This window comes from Anolis sagrei, chromosome 2, assembly GCF_037176765.1.
Source record: "Anolis sagrei isolate rAnoSag1 chromosome 2, rAnoSag1.mat, whole genome shotgun sequence".
Lineage (NCBI taxonomy): Eukaryota > Metazoa > Chordata > Lepidosauria > Squamata > Dactyloidae > Anolis > Anolis sagrei.
This window is the reverse complement of record NC_090022.1, coordinates 17,785,089-17,811,583: the sequence shown is the minus strand read 5'-3', so window position 1 is coordinate 17,811,583 and position 26,495 is coordinate 17,785,089. Positions and strand designations below refer to the sequence as shown.

Genomic DNA, 26,495 nt, shown 5'->3' with positions numbered 1-26,495 from the left:
AATGTTTGCCATGTATGCGTGCATTGTGATCTGCTCTGATTCCCCTTTGGGGTGTGAAGGGTGGAAAATAAATACTGTAAATAAATAAATAACCCTCAACTTTCTTTTAATCTGTAGGACGTGATCCGTAGTCGCTTGGAGCATCTGACATTGAAAATTCTGGTACGGAAAGATGTCATAGAATCAGACAACCAAGACTTGACTGTAATTGTAAATACCATTAGAAAGTGAATAATGATGGGACAAATTAGTCTATATGGTATAAAATCCAAAACAATTATTTGTTTTGTCAGTTGAAATGGCCTGATCATAGAATCATAGAATCAAAGAGTTGGAAGAGATCTCATGGGCCATCCAGTTGAAAACCCCCTGCCAAGAAGCAGGAATATTGCATTCAAATCACCCCTGACAGATGGCCATCCAGCCTCTGTTTAAAAGCTTCCAAAGAAGGAGCCTCCACCACACTCCAGGGCAGAGAGTTCCACTGCTGAACGGCTCTCACAGTCAGGAAGTTCTTCCTCATGTTCAGATGGAATCTCCTCTCTTGTAGTTTGAAGCCATTGTTCCACATCCTAGTCTCCAGGGAAGCAGAAAACAAGATTGCTCCCTCCTCCCTGTGGCTTCCTCTCACATATTTATACATGGCTATCATATCTCCTCTCAGCCTTCTCTTCTTCAGGCTAAACATGCCCAGCTCCTTAAGCTGCTCCTCATAGGGCTTGTTCTCCAGACCCTTGATCATTTTAGTCGCCCTCCTCTGGACACATTCCAGCTTGTCAATATCTCTCTTGAATTGTGGTGCCCAGAACTGGACACAATATTCCAGGTGTGGTCTAACCAAAGCAGAATAGAGGGGTAGCATTCTAGACACTATGCTCCCATTGATGCAGGCCAAAATCCCATTGATTTTTTTTTTGCTGCCATATCACATTGTTGGCTCATGTTTAACTTTAAGATACAGAATAGGGGATGCCTAGCTTGAGAACAGTATGTGTGAAAAAGATCTTGGAGTCCTCGTGGACAACATTCCATTTTCCATTCTTGAGTTCAGAGTAGAGCAAATGCTTTGGAAGACGGTGGTCGGGCATCCAGACAACGTGGCCAGTCCAGTGGAGTTGATGGCGGAGGACCATCGCTTCAATGCTGCTGGTCTTTGCTTTTTCCAGCATGCTAACATTTGTCTGCTTGTTTTCCTAAGAGATTTGCTGGATTTTGACATTATGTGTAATCATGTCAGACTTTGGAAGGTGATGCTCATCTCCATTTCTAAGCCAATTTCTAAGCCATTGTCCATAGACTCCTCCAAGATCATGTGGCCAGCATGACTGCATAGAGCGCCGTTACCTTCCCACAGAAGCGATACCTATTAATCTACTCACGTTTGCATGTTTTCGAGCTGCTAGGTTGGCAGAAGTTGGGGCTAACAGCGGGATCTCACCCCCCTCCCTGGATTCGAACTGCCGACCTTTTGGTCAGCAAGTTCAGCAGCTCAGCGGTTCAGCCCACTGTGCTCACACATAAACAGCTATAAAGTAAGATTGGAAAGAGAAACCGGTCTGTCAACAGTGGATTGAACAGAAACAATGGTTTCCTCATGCATGTTATATTAAAAATTAGTTAAAATCCACACATCTCATTTCTAATTCAGTGTCAGAATTACACTACTCATCCTGGATTTAGGCAACAGATGTCTTTCTTTTTTTGTCTCCCAAAGACTATAATTAATACGGCACTTGTCACTTAAGCACCATACCCGCAAGTTTTATCTTCCCATGACTATGTTATTACTGTGCACCTTCTCTATCTGCAAAAAGGGCTTAGCTAGAGCTAATAAGAACCAGCTCTGTTAAATACAGGTACATTGGAGGAAAGCAGAAGTATGCATTTTCTTTTGGGTAAACGATAACATTTTCTAAATAAACTTAGCTTTTTCATCTGTTTACTAATGTGTTGTGTCCCAGTGCCTCCCAAGTGGGTACTATTAATGCCTTTCTTACATACTCTCAAGAAGAAGAAGAAGTTGTTTATTTTTCTACCCCGCCTCCATCTCCCCAAAGGGACTCGGGGTGGCTTACATGGGGCCAAGCCCAGGCAACATACAATTAAAAGCAGAGCAATAACAAATTACAAGTTAAAATAGCATAAAACAGCATAACAATAGTAAACAAGCATCAAGCAACAACAAATTTTGGAGGGGGTGAAGGAGGCCAATATGCGAACTGATTAAAGGATAAGTTGTTCAATACGGTGGATAGAAATGTATAATAGGAAATATCATGGAAACAGAGCAATTTAAAAGGATCAGGATCAATTCAGTTTAACTTACAAAATATTGGGTGGCTGGGATAAGGAACAGGAGACTGAATTAGGTGGGGAATGGCATTCACCCACTTTCCTATCCATTATGCACCCAAAGTCAGGCAATACTGACAAGCTGGAATGTGTCCAGAGGACGATGACTAAAATGATCAAGGGTCTAGAGAACAAGCCCTATGAGGAGTGGCTTAAAGAGCTGGGCATGTTTAGCCTTCAGAAGAGAAGACTGAGAGGAGACATGATGATGGCCATGTATAAATATGTGAGGGGAACATGACTCTGATGGTTTTGCCAGCAGGTTCATTGGAACATACAAGCCCCTTCACCACAAGGTGACAATCCATCGAGGGGGCAGGAAACTTGCATACAACCCTTCCATCTTGTCTGGAGTTGAGCTGCTCTAACCTGGAGACTCTCCTCTTTGTCTCCTGCCTGAAAATAAGCCATGAAAATTGAAAATTTAGGGACCTAACAATCTCAGGTTAAAATGTTTAAGTCGTATGCTGGCTTTGAAAGGAGTTTAAGGGCAGGATTAAAATAGACTATATAGACCATATAATTATTATAATGGCATGTGGCATTGGAGACCCTGGCAGATTGAGAGGCAAGTGCTTTAAATAAATAAATAAATAAATAGACACAGTGTTGCAGTTTTACTAAATCCCTGGTGTCTTGCCAGGCATGTAGCTAGGGGGGGGGGGGCTTGGGGGGCTTCAGCCCCCCCCCCCCCCGAAATTCTCATGGTTCGCGAAAAGGCCTTAATTTTGCATTATTTAAACTGTTATGTTTATTCATATCATGATCTGATCACCCTACTCAATATATCCCATGTGCATGGGGGTATTGGGGTAATGATACAAAAGTTTTGCTAGGGTAGACCCCCTTTCGCATGAACTCAGCCCCCCCTCCCCCCCCGAAACAAACTCAGCCCCCCCCCCCCCCCGAAACGAAATCCTGGCTACGGGCCTGTGTCTTGCTTTTAAAAAGGAATGTTCTTTATCTAGAAACTGTTTCTCCAATGTGTTATGAGCTGATATTGGCATGCTGAGCAAATCAATTCCAGGAAATGCTCTGCAAGTAAATGCAAAGGAAAGTGAAAGCAACTGTGTTCTTTGTAAGTCAGACATGGCTGCTGCTCTAAGGGCACTGGATCCCTTTCGGGATCTTTGTGAAGAAGCCACTTGTCCTGTTTGTCTGGGTTATTTCAAGGATCCTGTGAGCCTGGAATGTGGGCACAACTTCTGCAGAGCCTGCCTGACCCAGACCTGGGAGAAGCCAGCAAACACAGAGGCCTCCTGCCCTCAGTGCAGAGAAATCATTTCGCAAAAGAACCTTAGGACTAATCAGCAGCTAGCCAATATTGTCGAAAAAGTGAAAATACTCAGCCTTCAGGGACCCAAGAAGACAAAAGGCAAGGAGAGAGTCTGTGAGAAACACCAGGAGCCTCTCAATCTTTTCTGTAGGGATGATGAAACTTTCATTTGTGTGCTGTGCGACAGATCAAGGGAGCATGTAGATCACAGAACGATTCCTCTGGGGATGGCTGCTCAAGACTACAAGGTAGGAAACCCTTGTGGAGTTTGATGAGGGAAGGAAATGCCCGTGGAAGCTTCCTGGGGACTTCTATGAAGATGCACTGGCATTCAAAATTCTTACCTGTACATAGTGGATGGCAGTGGGCAAACTTATGTTTCAACTGCTCACTTTTTCCCCATAGAATCATAGATTTGGAAAAGACTCCAAGTGCCACTCAGTCCTACAGTACATATACATGGCAAACATTCAGTGCTGCTTTGTATAGACCAGGGGTCCTCAAACATTTTAAACAGGGGGCCAATTCACTGTCCCTCAGACCGTTGGAGGGCCGGACTATGCACACTGCACATATCTTATTTTGCTGTGTGGAAGAGCCCTTAGAGGGGGTTCTTCCTTTTTTTTTTTTCAATTCATTTTTATTAATGGAAAACTTAACGTAACAATGCAAATATAAAAATAAATACAACATTAGCTATAATATGTAATATTCCCTATATATATAACAAATCCGTACATCATATATATGTATGGCTTCGCATATATGTACCTTAATAGACCTATGTATCCACACCCAAGTTTACTCTACCACCAAGTAAAAGAGAAAAAAAAACAACTCCCCCCCCCCCCAAAAAAAAAAAACCAGACCAACAACATCAATAAGATACACATATTATTTCCCCTTAAACTTCCAGGTACATCAAGTGAAGCTATACATTTCTTCGTTCACATCCTCTCCTAAGATAGATTAACCTGGAACCTCCTATATCGTGGCCCTTGGGTTTTCTCTACTTTTTCCTTCTTCATTCTCTTCTCCTTTCTTCTTTTTCCTTTTTCTGATTCCTATTTTTAGAAATATTTGTAATTGTTCTTTCTAGCCCTCTTTAGGCAGAAATTCCAGGAGCAGAGAATGGGAAATCTTCCTATTTCTAGTCTGCTTTAGGCAGTAATGACGACCAGAGTAGGAAAGGACTATGACAATACTGGATGGATTATGGATTTTTGAATTGGCTGGATGGAGCGCTGGGGCAGCCTCCCTTGGCTAGCTCACACTGCCCATCGGACCTCACGGATAGTGTGAACCAGCCAAGGGAGGAGCAGCCCCACATGGCCTGTGTTCACATGGAGCTCCGGGTGAGGATAGGTCGCACGGGGCAGCAGGGGCGGTTGCTAAGGGCCGAAGCGGCGAGGAGGCGCGTTGCCCGCAGGGGTTTCCACCCGCTCTCTCCCTCCGAGGCCAGTCTGTGGGCTCCGCATCCTTCCTCGCCATCTGCACAGCTACGTTACGCTCGTCTCTCCCCCTTTGCTGCCCGTCCTCCATGAAAAAGAGCCAAACAAACCTCGTTGGGCCAAGGTAAGCCTTTGGGGCGAATGCCGAGCCTCAAGGAATTGTGGGAGTTGAAGTCCACCACACCTGGAGGGCCGAAGGTTCCCGACCCCTGCTCTATGGCGTCGTAAAACACCTCCCCCTCTAATCACAGCTAAAGCTGTTTTCAAATTGCTTAGATAAACAATGAGCTAGTCTGACAGTTGGCAGCTCATGCCAACCTATGTTTTCGAACTTGCAGCCTTTTGGATGCTAGATCTTATAATTGCTGATGATTTACCAGCTGTGCTAAACCTCCAGCCAGAAAAGCCAAAGTAAAGTCTGAGCTATAGAAATTAGAAATAATAAAAGGGGTTTTTTTTAAAGTTATATTTACAAGAAAAGGGAAGAAGAAGAAAATGGTAGGACCACTGCATACAGCTGATGGAGAAATGCTAATGGTGATAGAGAAAAGGCAAAAAGCAATATCTTCTTTGCTTTAGTCTTCCCCAAAGGCTTAACAGTGCTCTACCTGAAGACAATGAAGTAGAGGGCAATGCAGCACAGAATAGGTAAAGTACAGGAATATCTGGCTAATCTAAATGAATTCAAGTCTGCAAAGCCAGATAAATTACATCCAAAGATATTAAAAGAAGTAGCAGAAATAATTTTGGAACCACTTTAGAATTCGTAGAGAATAAGACAAGCACCAGAAGACTGGAGGAGTGAAAAGGTTGTCCCCATCTTCAAAAACGTGTTTCCCAATGGCTCCTAGAATCATAGAATCAAAGAGTTGGAAGAGCCCTCATGGGCCATCCAGTCCAACCCCCTGCCAAGAAGCAGGAATATTGTATTCAAATCACCCCTGACAGATGGCCATCCAGCCTCTGTTTAAAAGCTTCCAAAGAAGGAGCATCCACCACACTCCGGGGCAGAGTTCCACTGCTGAACGGCTCTCACAGTCAGGAAGTTCTTCCTCATGTTCAGGTGGAATCTCCTTTCTTGTAGTTTGAAGCCATTGTTCCACGTCCTAGTCTCCAAGAAAGCAGAAAACAAGCTTGCTCCCTCCTCCCTGTGGCTTCCTCTCACATATTTATACATGGCTATCATATCTCCTCTCAGCCTTCTCTTCTTCAGGTTAAACATGCCCAGCTCTTTAAGCCGCTCCTCATAGGGCTTGTTTCCAGACCATTTATCATTTTAGTCGCTCTCCTCTGGACACATTCCAGCTTGTCAATATCTCTCTTGAATTGTGGTGCCCAGAATTGGACACCTTACTCCAGGTGTGGTCTAACCAAAGCAGATTCTAGAGAGAAGGAACTAGTGGGAGTTCCACAGGGCTCAATCTTGGATGACTGAATAAAAGGCATGCGTAACAAATTTGCAGATGATACCCCAGATGACAGAGCCAGAATCCAAAGTGACTTTTAACGTATTAGGGAGCTGGGCCAAAACTAAGAAAATGAATTTCAACACAGAGAAATGTAGGCCACTCACCCTCTGAATACATCTTGTCAAGAATTGCATTGCACTTGGTGTGTGTGTGTGTGTGTGAAATGTGGCTGTTACCTTCCAATGAAAATGGAATGTTTCTTTCTCTGCAGCGTTTGATGGACCTTCGTCAGGATGGTCTGGAGAAGGAGAGAGAAAATATTCTGGAATATCAAGCAGAGACAGAAAGGGAAGCCCAAGACCTGCTTGTAAGTATAGGAGTAAATATGATTACAGAAGGAACAAAATTTAAAACAATATGTAAAAAAAATGTTATAAAATGCAGCTTCATCATATAAATGTTTGGATGGTGTGAAGACTGATCATGAATCCCATACTGTGACCTTGAGGAGTCACCAATTCTTAACCTCAGAGGAAGGCAAGGCCACTCACCCTCTGAATACATCTTGTCAAGAAAACCCCAGGATAGATTCATCTTAGGGTCATCATAAGGGGGAACTGACTTGAAGGTACACAACAACAACAAAAAGAGGGAGTTTTACCTGATTGTTTGTTTGTCATGAAATTCCTCCTCCTACGCAACCATTGATGTGCCAGAAACCCTCTCTATTTTTTTATTTCAGCAACTGTATTTTAATGTGATACTCATTTATTTGCTTTTCTTTCTGCTCACTGTAGAAGCAGACAAAAGCAAAAATTGAAAAAGCCATAGCACAAATCACAGAAATACGGCAGTTTCTGGAAGAACAGGAGAAACATCTCCTGGCCCAGATGGAGGAGCTGGAGATTCAGATTGTAAGGAAAAGAGATGAACACTTGGTCTTCCTTTCCAAGGAACAATCTTCTCTGGAAAGTCTCATCCAGGAGTTGAAAGAGAAATGTCAGCAGCCACCAGCAGAACTGCTGCAGGTAAGACTGGGCAAAAGAAACTAGATGTGGGCCAAGAGAAAGCTACAAAAGATACAAAACTGTAATGTTTTGGAAGTAATTTTTCTGGCATGGACAAGATCCATTACATAATTACTCTTTGGTAATTATGGAATGAACTCGGCATTGTTTTGGTTAAGCACAGCTGCCTGCATTTTGAATCTGCTCTGATCTATATAAATAAAAATGTAATGTTCGTTTGTGGGATTAACATAACTCAAAAACTACTGGATGAATTGCCGCCAGATTTGGCCACAAGACACCTACTAACCCAAGGAGTGACCATCACTCAAAAAAAATTTGTTTTGTCATCTGGTAATTGTAGTTGCTGGGATTTATAGTTAACCTACAATCAAAGAGCATTCTGAGCTCCACCAACAATGGGAATGAACCAAACTTGGCACACACAACTCCCACTAGAAAACACTAGAAGGGTTTGGCGGGCATTGACCTTGAGTTTGGGAGTTGTAGTTCACCTACATCCAGAGAGCACTGTGGACGCAAACAATGATGGATCTGGACCAAACTTGGCACGGATATTTCATATGTCCAAATATTAACACAGATAGCGTTTGGAGGAAATAGACCTTGACATTTGGGAGTTGTAGTTACTGGGATTTATAGTTCACCTACAATCAAAGAGCATTCTGAACCACACCAACGAGAGAATTGGGCCAAACTTCCCACAAAGAACTCTCATGACCAACAGAAATGCTGCCCTAAGGCCATCCAGTCCAACTCCCTTCACCAGGGCAAGAAAACATAATCAAAGCCCTCCTGACAAAGAGCCATCCACCCATAGATAGAGTTAAATATATATTATTCATACACAGAGATATAGTATCATAGATTTGAAAGGGACCCCTAAAGAAGGACAATGATATGTTGCATATTCCAGAGTAGGCAAATCACATCAACAATGACAAAGCAACAACAAGAAATACTGTTTACCCACAAGCATAAATAAATTACCTATATTAGAAACCAACACTTTCTCATTACTTTATTTTCCAGATCACCAGACGGGGCCACAGCAAATGGACCTGGGCCCATTTACACAACACGAATATAGAACTATATTTCCTTTTAACTGCCATGGCAACATCCTATTGAATCCTGCATTTCCAATTTAGCATGGGGGATGTAGAAGTCTCAGCCAGAGCAGTGTGGTGTTTTTTCAAACCAAACATACTGGGGTTCCATAGCAATTAAAGTGAAATAACCATTAGATTTGTCTATTTTGATTAGGGCCCCCAAAGTCTTCCACTACATCCCTGGTACAGAAGGAGTAAAATGACCAAGCCTCATGTACTGAGAGACAACTCTATTCCATATATAGGCGTTTCCAAGATGCACCTAGTGTATGGATGAGACCTAAACCTCCTCAGAAATGTTTAGGATTTTGACTCAATTGTATTTACCGAGAATTACATGGATAAGTTAATTGAAATCAAAACTCTTATTTAGTATTTTCATGGACAACAACTTGTTAACACCTGTTTCCTGTTTGTCAGCCCTGCATGTCCTGAATTTCGACTCTTCCTTTTTGCTTTTTTAAAGCACTCAAGAAGGAGTCTGAGGAGGACTTGGCAGAAAGGAATTCAAATCTGAGGTTGTCTATCTGTAGGCACGAAATTGAGATGTCAGACAAATCAAAAGGAGAACACACCAGGGGGCCCTAATGGTCCCTTTCTCCTCTGTTACTCTCAAGGACATGTAATCTTTGCATTGGGATTAGATGTGCTATTTCCAATTTTGAAGTTACAGAAGTGTCCTTTTGGAGGGACACACTGCCTTCTCATTCAGCAAAGAGTCGGATATATGAACAATGACATATCTCTTTTGTTCTTCTGCCCTCTAGGATGTGAGGAGCCTCTTGCAGAGGTAAGTGGATCCCAAGACTTTCTATTAAACGTCACTGGTGGACACTGTGATCCTCTGATGCTCTGTGGAATTAAATGAAAGCTTCTAAAAAGTCACAGATAAAGATATTGCCTTGCTTTGGACTTTATGGCACTCTTTCCCATAGCTAGTGTCACTGTCATAATGGGATCTCATTGTTTGTTGTATTTGTTTACTCAGCAATATTTATCCTGAACTAATTTGCAGAAGTGAGTTTGTGTGTCGTCGTCCCCCCCAAATTGGTATGTTATTAATAATTTGACAATCAGAGTAACAACAAAAACAAGTCAGAAGAGATGTAGAATCTGGCTGAGATCCTAATGTCTTCTTTTTTCTCCTTCTATACATTGTTTATTTTACAGCAGATACATATTATTCAATACAACCTACCATACTTTAGTTTTGGGCATCTATTGTTATTTTTCTGTTTATACATATTATCTATCCCTCACCACTGTGCTTCCCTCCCAAGCCACTTCTTACTTCCACTCCATCACCTGCCATGTGTATTTTAATATGTATTGTATATGAATATATTTTAATATGTGTATTTTACAGAGTGTTTTTAAGTTATTATGTGTTTTTATTTTGTGTTTTAACAACGCTGTAACCCATCTCAAGCTATGAGGAGAGGCGAGTAAGAATATATATATTATAATTATTATTTTAAAAATAACACCTAGGCTCAAATTGGGGCAACAATTTTGCCTGTAAGATAAGGCCTTTTCTACACTGCCATATAATCCAGATTATCAAAGCAGACAATCCAGATCATCTGCTTGGAACTGGATAATATAAGTCGTCTACACTGCCATATAATCCAGTTCAAAACAGATAATCTAGATTGTATATGACAGTGTAGAAAGGGGCCTAAGAAGTTATGTTATATTGAATCATCATGCTCAAGATTTCCATAATTCTTGCACATGGCAGGTGATGGAGTGGAAGTAAGAAAATTCCATACATAATGACATTACATAAAATATCAGGTTTCACTAGCCATTACTGAAGAGATAACAGGATATAAGCTAACATACTGTCCTTTCAGGTGTGAAGCAGAAAAGGAGTTCAAGAAATCTGATCTTTTTCCTCTTGAGCTGAAGTGGAAGATCTGGGACTATGGAGATATCGCTGTGTTTCTGGAAGGTGTCATGAAGCAAGTCAGAGGTAAAGAAAATGCCTGCTGGAATAAGGAACCTGTAGGCATTTAAGGGTTAATCCCTCACTTTCCTTGTTTCTTCCTTGCTTTTTCGGCCATATAACCTGAAAAAAATCTACAACAACCCAACTCTTTTATATACTGTAGAAAGTGGGTTGCTGTCAGTTCCAACATGGTCATACAGCCCATACTTCATCCCAGTGATTCCAGCCATGAAAGTCTTCAACAACACACTGTAGAAAGTCTTTGGCTACAGAAGGAGTTAGCTTTGTGGCTGGACTAACCAACACAGCTTGATGCCGATACATTTGGATAGTTGCAGCCTTTATATTTCTTCAACAGTGTCTTATCTTGAGATCTTCTCATACAGAGTAGACAGGGCATTTTAGTCTTAAGATTGCATGCTCTCTATCTTAGGGTGCTAGTTTCAGTGATGCTTGAAAACAGCCTTTTGTTTTCAAATTCCAAGAGCAGCCATGGTTAGGAATGTTGAAAAACTTTACATTAGAAATCACATAAACAAATCTGCATACTTGCAAGGATAAGCAGTTTGAAGATTTCAGCGAAAACGTGTAGATAGCCATTATGTTGTTGTACCTATGCAGTCATTTTAGACAAAGGATTTGTAACAGCTAACAATGCATCATATTACCTTTCTTCCTTTTCCTTCCCCAGAGGAGCTAAAATCTGGATTTACACTACAGAAAGGTAAGATTTGGAAACATGAATTCTCACAAAGGAAGAGGGCTTCTCAGAGAGTTGCTTTTGATTTTTTACTAGAGGTCCCCAGTCCTGCTTGCGTTTAGAAAGCAAACAATTTCCGTCAATGGAGGCATATTGATGAGAATGCACTTTGACATAGCCAACACCCAAGGTTTCATGGATGCCCCGTATTTATTACTTAAAGTACATGTTTTGCTTGCTCGTCACTGTGGTGCTTCAAGTGGTCATCTATGAACTCACACAGGCCCACCTCCCCTCCCTTCACTGCATCTTGCTCTCCTTTCCTCTTTGGCTGTTTCATTGGCATCTAAGAAATAGGGAAATGAGCAGGAACTTTGCCGGTCATGGGTACAAAGAATTGGAGGTACTATGGCATGTACACATGCTCCAGTGTGGCTCCTGATCAATTTCCTCAATTTCCTGGATTCAAAAGCATCATGAAGAAAAGCAGGTCGCTACAAGCTGTAGATGAGCATCAGTCATTTGATGACAAACAGCTGAGTAAAGGCCCTTCCACACATCTCTGTATCAAGGCAGAAAATCCCAAAATATCTGCTTTGAACTGGGTTATCCGAGTCCACACTCAGATAATGTGGGATTTCCTGCATTCATATTCTGGGATATAGGGCTGTGTGGAAGGTCCCTAATTGAGAGGATTGTGGGATCCTTAAACATTGTTCATGTTTCATTAACCTGTAGCCCTGAACTGACCCATATTAAATGTTGAAGGCACCTTGACTAAGGGCACCTCAACAAAGTATCTCACAGTTAAATAGTTTACAAGCTAAGAATGGGTGAGAAGAAGAAAAAGTCAGGAAAGGGGAAAATCTCAGCATGGTGTACAGCAAGCTCATGGTGCCCGTCTGGACAGAGGAAAGTGATGCCATAGCTCTTGCCCAATGGGTCCAACAGGAGTGTTCTCAAGGGGGATTGTCAGTCTACACTATGGATCCATTCAAACTGCACAATTATAGTGCTATAGTTTCGCTTTTACTGCTATGGCAACATTCTGCAGAATTTTGGGATTTGCCATTGAGATTTTGGGATTTGCCATTGAGTATTTTAAGTATCAGTCGGAGAGCCTCCACAAACTGCATGTACAGTATAAGCAAGTCTGGGTCCCATTTGGGAGCAAAGCAGTAGATAAATCAAAGAAAATTAACTGCAATGCATGGAAATTCTCCTTGCAAGGAGCCCCCAGCGGCGCAATGGGCTAAACCCTTGTGCCGGTAGGACTGCTGACTGAAAGGTCGGTGGTTTGAATCTGGGAAACAGGGTGAGCTCTGCCTGTCAGCTCCAGCTTCTCATGCAGGAACATGAGAGAAGCCTCCCAGAGGATGGTAAAACATCTGGGTTGTCTCCTGGGCAATGTTGATGCAGACGGTCAATTCTCTCATAACAGAAGTGACTTGCAGTTTTTCAAGTAGTCCTGACATTAAAAAAAATAAGAAAGGAAATCCTATTGATTTGAGATTGACTAAAACTAATGGATGTGTATAAAGGGCTTTAGTAATTCACCTAGCTGGCGATGCTTTTTTAAATCTTTTCTTCCTCTTCTCTCCACATTCCCAACAGCAAATGTAACTCTGGATCCAGACACAGCTCATGGGCACCTTATCCTGTCTGAGGATCGTAAAAGTGTAACATATGGAGACGAATCTCAAAACCTGACAGACAACTTGGGGAGGTTCAACAAAATGACTTCTGTCCTGGGATGTGATGGATTTACATCAGGCAGACATTTCTGGGATATCTGTGTGGGAGAAGAGGATCAGTGGCTGGTAGGGGTTGCCAGAAAGTCTATGGAGAGAAAGGGCGACATTGTCTATGGGCCTAAGGGAGGAATCTGGGCTATAGGGAAGTGGGGCGGCGCATATAGAGTTGCTAACAGTCCTGAGCACTTGACCTTGCCTCTGAACAATGAGCTTAAAAGAATCCGAGTGTCTCTGGACTATGCTGGAGGTCAAGTGGCCTTTTATGATGCTGACACGGGAGTCCATCTCCATTCATTCTCTGAGGCTTCATTCATAGGAGAGACACTTCTTCCTTTTTTTAATGTGTACAAAAAAGGGCATCTGAGAATTTCTCCTTAAGGCAGCAAAACAAGTTGACCACATACACCCTACATCCTGTAAGATTTGGATTGGTCTCCTGCAAAGATTAAAAGTAGTGCTTTAGTGCAGTTTTTGACTGTAATTCTGGGATACCAGCATTCCAATTCAGCTCCCCATTCTGTGGAATCCCAGGATGCCACAAAAAGACATGAAGCCAAATTTCAGAACAATTTAATTACCGAGCCGTGGTTGAGCAGCGGAGGGGGTGGCAGCGAGTAGACCTCGTCCGGCAGCCTCAGGTGGAAGACCATGGATGCTTCCCTCAAGGGCCCAAGGACAAGGCAGGAGTCAGTAGCCTTCATGGGCTGGGTCGCCGCCCTGGGCAACAACGCCGTCAACCGGAGGCCCGCCCTCGGATCCGGGGTCCATTGGCAACGAGTCAATTACACAAATGCAAAAAGAGGCAGAGACATCTTTGAGTACATAAGGCACCACCCTGAAGACTTTAAAGAAAAAGATAAGAAAACCATGGCAGAAGTCCTGGAGGGTTTTCAACCCGTTCGCTGAAGACTTTACAAACAGCTATAGCATGTCTCTTATGTGGACTTGTTTTCAATGTATGTCAGCATTTAGGTCAGAATATCTGATATAAAGAAGGACTGTAATCTTATTAATAAACTATGAATAAATAAAATAAAAAGAACAATTTAATTACAAGGATCAAACAATTTATTATATCAATTAGGTATGAATCCAATATTTTCTTGTACAAAAAGATTAGTGATTATATTTTAAATGGGTTGCTGTCAGTTTTCTGGGCTGTATGACCATGTTCCATAAGCATTCTCTCCTGATGTTTCACCTGCATCTATGGCAGGCATCCTCAGAGGTTGTGAGATCTGTTGGAAACTAGGAAGATGGGGTTTATATATCTGTGGAATGTCCAGGGTGGGAGAAAGAACTCTTGTCTGTTTGAGGTAAGAGAGAGGGAAAAAGGACCACGTGGCATCAGAGTGTTGGAAGTCCACGGCAGCAAGTAAAGGAGAGAAGGCCAACCCCGACGATCCCCACTAATGAAAGCTGGAAGGGAGATAGCCAACACAGGAGCAGAGACAGCATGGAGACTAGAGCCACTACCTGCTGAGGGGGAGCTTAACAGCTCAGACAGTGACGATGAACAGCTGCTGAGAAACATTAATGGGTTGCTGTAAAGGGTGCCCAAAAGCAGGCTGTCCCTACCAGAGGCACCCCCCCCCCCCGATGAGTTTAAGCTACAATGGACCTGTTCTTAATCTCTGCAAAACACTAGAGACCTCTTGGGCCATGCAGGAAAAGTACCATCTAAGTACCCCTGGCAGATGGTCTCCCATCCTCTGTTTCAAGATGCACTCATCCCAAGAAAGAGAACACCCTACTGAGAAAGAGCAGCTGCCCAGAAAAGCAAGACAAAGTGAAGCAGCTAAAGAGGAAGAATGCTGAGCTGGCAGATATTGCCAAGAAGCTGGAGGAAACAGTCAACACCCTGGTAGGCCTGTAGCCAGGATTTCATCTCGGGGGGTGGGGGCTAAATTTTTTTCAGGGGGGGTTGGGGGGCTGAGTTTTGGGGGGGGGGGCTGAGTCTGAGTGAAAGAGGCTCTAGCCTAGCAAACCTTTTGTATCATTACCCCAATAACCCCATGCATATGGGATATATTGAGTATGGTGATCAGATCTGAAGCCCCCCGAGCCCCCCCCCCCCCCCCCCGGGCTACATGCCTGCACCCTGGGATATGATAATGAGTCAAAATAAGAAGATAATAATAAGAATATATAAAACACTACTGGAATGGAACACTGAAAAAGAATCTATTAAACAATTGGGCGAGAAATATAGGAAGATCGATAGGACGATAATTTGGAAAAGAAAAATGAATTACACATCCTCATAGGACTTAAAAGAAAATTTAGTAAAGATGATATATCAATGGTATATAACACCACATAAATTAGCCAAAATGTCAAAGAATTTAAATAGCAACTGCTTGAAACGTGGCAAAATAGAGCGCACTTTTCATCATCTTTGGTGGATGTGTGACAAAGCCAAACAGTACTGGAAAGGAATACACAAAACCACCCAGAAAATTTTAAAGGTCAAAATCCCTCTAAAACCAGAATGCTTCTTGTTAGGTCTAACAAATATAGAGTGGCTCACAAACACCGATAAACTCTTCACATATACTGTATTACCACAGCTGCAAGAACGGTTTATGCTAGAGAATGGAGAAATGAACATACACCCAAGAAACAAGACTGGATTGAGAAGATGTTGGACATTATGAATATGGATGAATTGTCCTATAGGTTGGCCGAGTCCCAGGGAAAAAGTAAACTTAGGACTGATTGGAGGCCGTTCAAAGAATGGATGAAAGAAAACAAGCTAAAGTTCTTAATCTAGTAACTCAGAGAAAACGGACTGGACCACAATTTATTATTTATTTATTTACAGTTCTTATATTCCGCCCTTCTCACCCCGCAGGGGACTCAGGGCGGATTACAGTAAACACATATATGGCAAACATTCAATGCCAGTTTGACAAACACATTTAACAGACAAATACACCGAGGCTATTTAACTTTTTTCTGGCCGCCAGGGTGAGCTGCTGCTTTCCATCGTCCATCAACGACACCGATGAAGTTCTTCCGCATTCCACATTCCCCGGAGTCTTTTTTCTTTATGGCCTCATAAATTAGTTAAATTTAGCCTCCCACACAAGGTGGTACCTTATTTTCCTACTTGACAGATGCAACTGTCTTTCGGGTTGCAAAGGTCGACAACGGGCTACACAATGGCTGGACACCCACTCCAGCCCGGGCTGGCTTCGAACTCATGACCTTTTGGTCAGAGTGATCTTAATGCAGCTGACACTCAGCCAGCTGCGCCACAATCCCGGTGCAAAAATAACATAATGGACAAAGGTATTTTCTATATATAGATATATATCCCGCTTTGTCCTCTCAGAGGCTTACTGGCTGTCCAGAAGCTGGCTAAATTGTTATTCCTTCATGTTTACCCTGAGCGAATCTTTTTGTCTCAGGGACCAAAGTTAACAGCCAAGTACTGGAGGGCATTCTTGAAACTGTTGGGGATAGCGCAAACCCTCAACTGAGTGCAGAAAACTTTTCAACAATTTTTTCGGTGTTACAGTATGATTAGGTGGATTTTCTTTCCTTTGCTGGGTTTTCTTATAATAATTTGGACCATTTGTCAACAGGGTTGTCCCCTTTTAAAGTGGTAAAATGATGTGACTTCGTCCCAGTACCAGAGTTACAAAAGGGGATTGGAGGGAGAGTCAAAGCTGTACTGGTTGACTGCGCAGATAAATTGGTAGCATCTTGGTCAATGATTTGGCAGTCACTAGAGGCTACTACGAATGGGTAGAAATTGTTTAAAGACAGGAAAAGGGCTAAGCAACCTCATTTCTGGGTAGGCGATTGGGTGTATTTATCCACCAAATTTCTAAAAACTGTACTGCCATCAAAAAAATTGGCCCCTAGATTTGTAGGGCCTTCCCCCATAATAGAGATAATTAACTCAGTCAAAGTACGACTCCAGCTCTCTCATGGCTTAAAATGAATACATCCAGTCATTCATTGCAGTCTTATCAAACAACTATTATCCTGAATAGTTGACTCTAAATTGTGGACTGACTTCCTGGTTTCGTTTATGAACCAGAACTTTGTTGGTATCTGTAATGAACTCATACCTTTTCTTCGTAGGCCACAGCCTGGAAGTCAGTGAGCTGGCCTCCATGTTGGGAAGGCAGCTCAGGATGGCTGACATGTTGGTATAGGCAGAGAGGCAAGGGGAGGAGTCAGCTAACTCCTGATTGGTTCAGACCCCAAGGGGAGGAGTTGAAGGAGAGTGTAAAGAGGCTGTCATTTCTGACAGGAGGGAGGGAGAAGGATTTGATCTAGCAGAGAAAAGATTAGGATTTCAGACAGGGAGAAGAGAGTTTCTTAGTGAGCTAGGAATTAGACTGTTAGGGAATAATTAAAGAGCAAGTGCGTCTGTATAGTTTGACTAGGGCAGTCAAAGTGAAGGCTTGTTTACTTGTATTGGGATAGAATACAAGTGGGTTTATTTCCCTAAAGTTCAGAGTGGTCCAGGGGAGACCTAGATACTCTGGAAGGCAGCCAGGAGCGGCTGGTCAAAGAAACGCACTGTTACAAATTACAGGATAGTGTGAGGAAAGTAGCTCATGTTAAGGAAAAGTTACTCCTTCTAAAGAAATCATTTGCTTAATAAGTCTGTGCTTCAGAAACAAACTACGTGTATGTACCTCTCAGTAGTCAGTTGTTTGCTTCAAATACTTCAATAAACCTGTTCTCTAGTTTACTGTTAATCTGCCTCAGCCTTGTTTCATCATATAAGGGTAGATCCACTAAGCCTCCACATCTCTACAGTTCAGTTACCAGAAAGGGAGCCGAAAGGAAGAACCGGTGTATAGGGACTTTTTACCTCAAGTACAACAACAAGACAACTCCTCAAACTGTAATTTGGGGTGGTGGCAGCAAACCTACCATTACATACACACCGTTCTCTCTCATCACCTGTAACACCCTCATATATTCTTTTACATTGGTGGCAGCGGTGGGATTGAAAATAAAGGTTCCTCCCTGTCACATGTAATAAGAGACCCTTATCTTCGTTACAGTATCCCTGAATTTCTGGCTTGACTTTGGGACTCTGAATTCGGTTTGTACTCTTGATTTCTTGGTTGTTATTCTCTCAACTCTGTTGAATGAACTCCTGGAATGTGATTATTGGACTGTAACCTTGGCTTTTGTTTCTTTTTGCTCCTGACCTGGATCTGCAGTGCTTGACTTGTCTGCACTACTTGGACCCTTGGCTTGACTTGTGTTCATTGTTACTCCAACTGTGTTGATGCAATTGTATTATTTTAGCCAGACTGGCGCAATGGATCAATCCCTTGTGCTGGCTGAACTGCAGATCTGAAGGTTGGCGGTTCGAATCCATGAGACGGAGTGAGCTCCTGTCTGTCAGCCATAGCTTCCCATGCAGAGACATGACAGAAGCCTCCCAGTAAGGTGGTAACACATCCAGACGTCCCCTGGGCAAACGTCTTTGTAGACATCTGCTTCTCTCACCCCAGAAGTGACTTGCAGTATGTTTTCTATTCACTCTTGACACTATAAAAGTTGGAGTTTGCAATTTTACACTTTCGGGGGGGGGGGGGGGGGTTGATGAGGAGATATGCCATGACCTTATTTCCTGGTTTTGTGTGGAGCCAGGAAATTAGGCCATGCCTTAGAACTGTCATGTGTATATTTGTAATCTTGGAGATGATTGCCATGGAAATGGGAACAATGCAGAGGAGAAGAAGCCAAGATGAGGCGTGAGGGAAATGACCTGCCAGATGGGACTTTGCTGTGTTCACTAATACATGCTTCTGAATTAAATCTTTCCAACTTTGGTTGTGAGGTAATTATTTCACCAGAAAGCTACAGATCCGGACACTGATGAAGATCTCTGTGTTAATCTCTTGTCTAACAAATTCGGAGCCGAAATGTGTGATGACCAGAACCTGACTCTTATCAGCCAGTTTCCTAAACCCATCATTATCAGCTGGGCTTCACCACAAGTACCAGATAACCAGTGAACCAAGATGGCGGAGAAGTAACAAGGCTTTTACCACAGCTCGAGAAGAAACCATCAATCTGAACTAAACCTCCCATCTAGAACTACCTTTTCAGCCTGGATGCTTTATTCAGTCAACCAGGGTCTTGGAGGATACCTTGAGGGGCTGATCTTAGCGAGAAAAGAGAAAAAGAAAATCAGGAGAGAAAAGAGATAGAGCACTGCTGTTGCTGCCATTACATCATGGCTAGATCACACTCCCTCTTTCTATTTAACAATTCACCAACTTGCCATCAATGCCTCCACCAGTCACCAACTTTACCATCGTTGATGATCAGTTTAAAAGGGCCCATGTCTTCTTCCTAACTGCCTTTCTCCACCTTCGAACATCTTTGGGGCCGGTCATCCCTTGGCAGTTGGCTATTACTGTTATCGCCACTGCTGCCTGAGGCCCCTTTCTCACAGCCCGATAGCCTCGGATCTTGAGCCGCCATCAGCCACCATCACAGTGACAACGACCGCTCCCTCCAGGGCCAACAGTTGGCCTGATTGCTCAGATGCCCTCTTGCTGCTCTTGTGAATCTCCATCGTGGTGTGTGGAGGCTGATTCTTTCAGACGCTTACTGACCATTGCTGCTGGGTTTCTCCCTCATTCCCACCAGCCGTTTCAGTGAGAAAGAATATGATGTAACCGAAGCAGAGGTTTATTGGCACTCGTTCCTAAACCTAAAACCCAACAGGCAGTAAAATATAAATGTAGAAACTCAGGCTCCTTTTGAAGAGTTGTTTCCCCAAATGCCAAGGAAGAGGCAATATGGCTGCTCAATGACAAGTACTAAAGTTGTCACAAAATGACCCTCTAAAGACAAGTGCAAGAAGTACTCAATAGGGCCTCCCTAGGACAAATGCTGGAGGACACAATATGGCCTAAGGCACATACAAACTGGCTGCCTTACAACAAATACCAAGAAGTATAGGGAAGATGGCACTGTATGAGGAACAAATGGCTACCAGGTGCTAAGGAGAATACAGCATAGTCACCAAAGCCAAATAAAGCACTTAAATGGCTACACAAGCAGAAATGATCTAAACAGAAATCAGTCTACAATGTGCTAGCTGTCCTGGAAGTCTGCAGCAAACTGGCTGCCAATCAGAATTTTACTGATTTAAATATCAGATTTTCTTCATACCAAATAGTGCAGTGCTTTGAGCATGGCTTACATTCCTGAAGGAAAGGGATCAGATCTTTGAGCAAGTCATACTCTCTCAGCCGCTGAAAATGTCAAGTTATCCTTACGCAGCCTTGGAAAAAGTCAGCCACGCTCTCTCCACCTCAGAGAAATTAAAGTCATACTCTCTCAGCACCCAATAGTCAAATTATTCACTCTCCGACTCAAAAAACCCAAGTCACACTCTCTCCGCCTCCGTCGTTGTCATTGCCGTTGCCCTTCCCTTTGCCTTTTTCTGTCTGCAAACCATTTGTACCCATTTGTAGCAACCTCTATTGATTGCCAAATCATGGCCAAGATGCTACCAATTTATCCACCCTGTCAACTGGTACAGCTTTGACTCCCCCTCGAACGCCCCCGTCTGAAACTCTGGTACTGGGGTGAAGTCACATCCTTGTACCACTTTAAAAGGGGACAACCCTGTTGACAAATCCACCTAATCATACTGTAACACTGCAAAAATTGTTGAAAGGTTTTCTGCACCCACTCGGTGGTCCGATCCATCATGGGGTGAAATGCTGAGTTGAGGGCTTGCTCTATCCCCAACAGTTTCAAGACTGCCCTCCAGTACTTGGCTATGAACTGTGGGCCCTGGTCCAAAATTATTCGTTCGGGGCAGCCATGGAAGCGGTAGACATGAAGTAATAACAATTTAGCTAGCTCCTGGGCAAGCAGTAAGCCTTTGAGAGGGACCAAGTGGGCTTGCTTTGAGAACAAGTCAATGACAGTCCATATAGTGTTGTAACTTGCTGTTTGGCAATTCTACTATGAAATCCATGACTATCTGCTTCTAAGGTTGGTGAGGCTCTGCTACTGTTTGCAATAATCCTGTGGGGTTTTCCCCCTTTTTGTTTAACCCATGCACAGATTTGGCATTCTTGCAGATAACTTTTTACATCTTTCTGCATTCTCAGTCACCAAAACTGCCGGCTGAGTAATTTCCAAGTTTTGGTGTAGTCACTTTTTGTGGCACTGTCCCAACTCCTTCACTCGCAACTTTTGTAGAACATATAGTCTACTACCATGGTGACATAGCCCCTTCCTTTCCTCAGCAGAGTCCCTATTTTTCAACAACCAGGGGTCCATTTTGATTTAAGTGGATAGCCCCGACAGCCAGCTGTCTCAGACCAAGAAGCAGCAGGTGGCCAAGAAAAGCATTTCCTTCCTGCATCCAGGATCTGTGGGATCGGGGCTGTCACCACCCTCATCTCCCGTCTTGACTGAAACAACTCCGGCTGGACGGACAGGCCTCACCCCGCAGTTCCATTATTTGGGTGCCCAGCCCTGCAGTGTTCCCGCCCAGTCCTTCAATGGAATGCTGGACCAGGTGCCCAATGAGCCCTCCTACGGTGGAGAAGCTGTTCTACCTGCCCCGTGTCTGCAGCTACACCTGCCTCTCCTGCATGTGCCCTTTCTGCTCCGGCCAGTTCCGCAGCAAGAACCTGCTTTTGGTCCTGCTGCTCTATGACTTTCGTCATATGAACGCCCGCCAGTGCATCAACCACAAGACCGGCTTCCACGTCATCTACAAGAGCCCCTGTGGCCTCTGCTTGTGCAGCATGGCCAAGATCGAGCACTACCTCTTCGAGACCAACTGCGACTTCCTCTTCCTGGAGATGTTCTGCCTGGACCCTTACGTCATGGTGGACTGCAAGTTCCAGCCCTACAACCTGGACCACATTGAGAGCATGGAGAACTACAAGAGCGAGGCCAAGTGCTCCTTCAACAGCAGCAGGGTCAACCTTAAGGACGACAACAAGGGCTGGGGTGATCAGGATGAGTCCAACGAGGACAGCTCTGATGACAACTTCTGCAAAGATGAGGACTTCAGCACCAGCTCCGTCTGGCACAGCTACGCCACCTGCCGCCAGACCCAGAGCGAGCGGAAGAACGGCCTCTCGGAAACTGCCTCCAAAGACTCCGAGGTGGTCCGGCAGGCTGGCAACGAGGAGGGCCTGCCTTGCAAGACCCCCATCTCAGAGGAGACCTCCAAAAACAAGGTGGTGTCCTGGCTGATCGCCAACCCCATGGTGGACGGGATACAAGATGGGGGACAGCTGCTCCTCCTTGCGCCTCCACGAAATGGGAGCCACTCCAAAGGCCAAAGTGGTGGAGAGTGAGAAGCCCGGGGCGTTTATGTTTGGCGGCTCGGAGGGAGAGACCAAGGTCAAGAAGAAAGAGGATCTGAAGATGGTAGCAAGCCCGCACAAGAGACCACTCCACAAAGGCATTACGGCTACAATCCCAACCCAGCCATCCCTGAAGGGGTCCAGTGGCCAGTCAACAAGACGGCCATGCTTCAGCCGGGAGCCAAAGACGATGTATTGATGCTCTCCAGCAGCACCAACAGCGATGGAGACAACTTTTTATGAGGCGGATGATGAATAATTTGACTATTGGGTGCTGAGAGAAATCATTTGCCCAGCCAGAGTGGCTGGATAGCCAACGTGTTAGTGTCCTACATTTGTGGATGGTGTTCCATCAAAAATACCCAGCTGCGGTAGTATATGTATATGTACAATTACTTGGATTTCAGTTCATGTTGTTAATGTTTTTTTCATTTGCAATTTTACTGTTTCTTGGTTTTTTTTAAGGTGGAGAGATATGTCGTGACCTCCTTTCCAGGTATTGTGGGTAACCATGAAAGTAGGTCATGCCTTGGCCTGTAGCTCACTTGAAGCAAGGCAGAGGGTTCCCATGGAAATGGGGCTGTGAAGAGGGGGAAGTGAGGGATAGCATCGTATGATACTTTTGTTAAGTTGCCCTGAGTCCCCCTTCGGGGGAAGAAGGATGGGGTATAATTATAGGAAATTAAGAAAGAACTAAAGAAATAGTCTAACCACCTGCCATGCAGGAAAAGTACAATCTAAGTACCCCTGACAGATAGCCTCCCAGCATCTGTTTCAAGATGCACTCATCCCAAGAAAGAGAACACCCTACTGAAGAAGAGCAGCTGCTCAGAAAAGCAAGACAAAGTGAAGCAGCTAAAGAGGAAGAATGCTGAGCTGGCAGATATTGCCAAGAAGCTGGAGGAAACAGTCAAAAGTCTCCAAGAATCCGACCTCAAAGTTGAAAATATGGAATCTTGGAATTGGGGTCATTGCAAACAACCTACAGTTTTGCATTAATAATCTACGCCCAAAAGCGGAAACTGATAACATTTCGATGAATTTTGATTTCGAAAATCCAGGTCTGTCAGAACTCCCAAAGTGCTGGCCAAGGCCTTCAGGCACTGTACCCAGTGTACCGATCACCACTGGGACCACTTTTACTGGCTTGTGCCAGATGATGATGATGATGATTTATTACAATGTTAATATTTGTTGTGCACAGTGTTATATTTTCAAGTTGTTGATAGTTCATTAACATTTCCCAAATATTGTCTTTATTTATTTAAGGACCCCCTGCCTTCTGTTTGAGTAGGGCATAAAAGAGCATCATAGGTTCTAAGGTCCCCTATGGGTATTGTTACATTATATTTAACTTGGAGTTTTGAACGGGCTTTGGTGTGACCACAAGTTAAGTAAGATTTTTTGACTGTCCTTCAGCTCAATTCTGACTTTTAAAAATATAATATTGCTTAAATTGTTTTATTATTTTGTAAGCCCTATTGGGTAGATTTATAGAACCCTCAAGCAAAAAAAAGCAAATAGTGCAGTGCTTTGAGCATGGCCTACACTCCTGAAGGAAAGAGATCAGATCTTTGAGCAAGTCATACTCTCTCAGCCCCTGAAAAAGTCAAGTTATCCTTCTGAAGCCTTGGAAAAAGTCAGCCACACTCTCTTCACATCAGACAGATTAAAGTCACACTCTCTCAGCACCCAATAGTCAAATTATTCACTCTCCGGCTCATAAAATGTCAAGTCAAACTCTTTCCGCCTCAGAGAAAGTAATAAATGGGAAAGTCCTCAACTTACCATAAGACCTGAAACCAAATGGCTGATTCTAAACATCTGGCACAGCCCTAAAGCCTAACATGAAGCCCGGAACGAAATGCAGACCTCCAAATAGGATGCCACAGCAAGCGCTGAGGAGAACCTAAAATGTCAGCCTAAGAACAAGAACGGAGACAATATGGCTGCTCTGCATCAAGTGTTAACGAGAACTTAAAATGGCAGCCTAAGAATCAGTGCAAAGTAGAAGACAATATGGTGGCCATACTAGCAAGGCTTAAAGCCTGAACATGTTGCCTTTCCCACTAGCGATGCTTGGACCTGCTCCCATTTGCCGCCAACACTATGGCCACTATTCATAATTCTGAAATATTAGCCAGCATTTACCAACATTGCTGTCTGCCCCAGGGGACTCTACATCTTTGGCTGGTTCAGGGCTTAATTTCTGACATTATGAGGGTTGTTTTTATCTTATTTAACCCATTGATTATAGGACCTAAGGCAGTGGTTCTCAACCTTCCTAATGTAACGACACCTTAATACGCTTCCTCATGTTATGGTGACCCCCAACCATAAAATTAGTTCCATTGCTACTTCATAATTGTCATTTTGCTGCTGTTATGAATTGTAATGTAAATATCTGATATGCAGGATGTATTTTACTCAGTGGACCAAATTTGGCACAAATACCCAATACACACAAATTTGAATACTGGTGGGATTGGGGGAGGGTATTGATTTTGTCCTGTGAGAGTTGTTGTTGCTGGGATTTATAGTTCACCTACAATCAAAGAGCATTCTGAACTCCACCAACGATGGAATTGAATCAAACTTGGCACACAGAACTCCCACGACTAACAGAAAATACTGGAAGGATTTGGTGGGCATTGACCTTGAAAGTTGGGAGTTGTAGTTCACCTACATCAAGAGAGCACTGCGGACTCAAACAATGATGGATCTGGACCAAACATGGCACGAATTCTCAATATGCCCAAATGTAAACACTGGTGGAGTTTGGGGAAAATAGACCTTGACATTTGGGAGTTGTAGTTGCTGGGATTTATAGTTCACCTACAATCAAAGGGCATTCTGAACCCCACCAATGATGGAATTGGGCCAAACTTCCCACATAGAACCTCCATGACAAACAGAAAATACTGTGTTTTCTGGTGGTCTTTGGCGACCCCTCCAGGGGTCCCGACCCCCAGGTTGAGAAACACTGACCTAAGGGGTAAGAGGTCACGGGCCAGGAGTCATTGTGTGTCCATTGATATTGAAATTACAAAGATTATTTTTTAAAAAATTAAATATTTTATTTACATGCAATAACAACTTACAGTGTAAACAAAACACAAAACAGTGAACATTTTACAAACACAAACCCCCACCACCAAAGCCTGAACACGGATCCTTTCCTTCGCCATATATTTATAAATCAACCATTAATCAAGTGTCATATCCAAAATTCCTGACCAACAGGGTTATATTGTTTTCCATTTTTGCTCTCTAAAGCATATTTAATAAAGACTGACCAGTATGCCTCAAAATCCGATCTGTTAATTTCCCCCCTGAATACCCTCATTTCCATTGTTAGTTTATCATTTAAGGCTACGTTCCATACCTCCCTATACCATGCTTCCAATGCTAGATTAGTTATTATTTTCCAGTTCCTTGCTATTATAATTCTTCCCACTGTGAGCAAAATAATCACCAATTCTTTCTTACTCATTTCTAAATTCAACATCGTGGTGTCCGTTAATAATGGTAACCTAAGATCGTCTGGGGAGGCCCTGCTCTCGGTCCCGCCGGCTTCACAAGCACGCCTGGCGGGGACGAGAGACAGGGCCTTCTCAGTAGTGACCCCCCGGCTGTGGAACACCCTTCCTACAGACATTAGATCGGCCCCCTCCTTATTGGCATTCAGGAAGAGAGTGAAGACCTGGCTCTTCGAACAGGCTTTCAACTAAGCAGTGCAATTGGTTGATTACTGGAATATGGATTAATGGACAACGAGATCGGATGCTGATTCTATTGATGAGACGTGATGGATTGTTGTTTTCCTGTATTGTTGTATTGATGTTCTGATGTTAATTAATTGATATTACTGTTTTAAATGACTAATGATTTTGTACTGTATTGTTGATACTGGTTGTTAACCACTCTGAGTCGACGTTGGCTGAGAAGAGCGGTATACAAGTGAAGTAAATAAATAATAATAAATAAATAACCTAGCATCCGGAGTAATATTTGATCTTATAATGTTGTTTGAAATTACACTGATAAGGCTTTATGAAAAACTCGCCAGCGTCCTGACACCAGGACTGCTGATGTTTTTATTTACTCTCTGTCTCATAAAAAGCCAA

At 43.3% G+C, this 26,495-nt stretch overlaps 1 protein-coding gene across 1 annotated transcript; it reads left to right on the top strand.

The window, feature by feature from the left end:
- Window positions 1-3,357: 3,357 nt before the first annotated feature.
- On the top strand, window positions 3,358-14,070 carry LOC137096340 (E3 ubiquitin-protein ligase TRIM7-like). The gene is made up of 7 exons (XM_067465498.1): window positions 3,358-3,876; window positions 6,760-6,855; window positions 7,286-7,516; window positions 9,396-9,418; window positions 10,485-10,603; window positions 11,271-11,303; window positions 12,894-14,070. Exons 1-7 carry the CDS (start codon window positions 3,358-3,360, stop codon window positions 13,409-13,411), a joined length of 1,539 nt encoding a protein of 512 aa, XP_067321599.1. The 3' UTR covers window positions 13,412-14,070.
- Window positions 14,071-26,495: the final 12,425 nt, after the last annotated feature.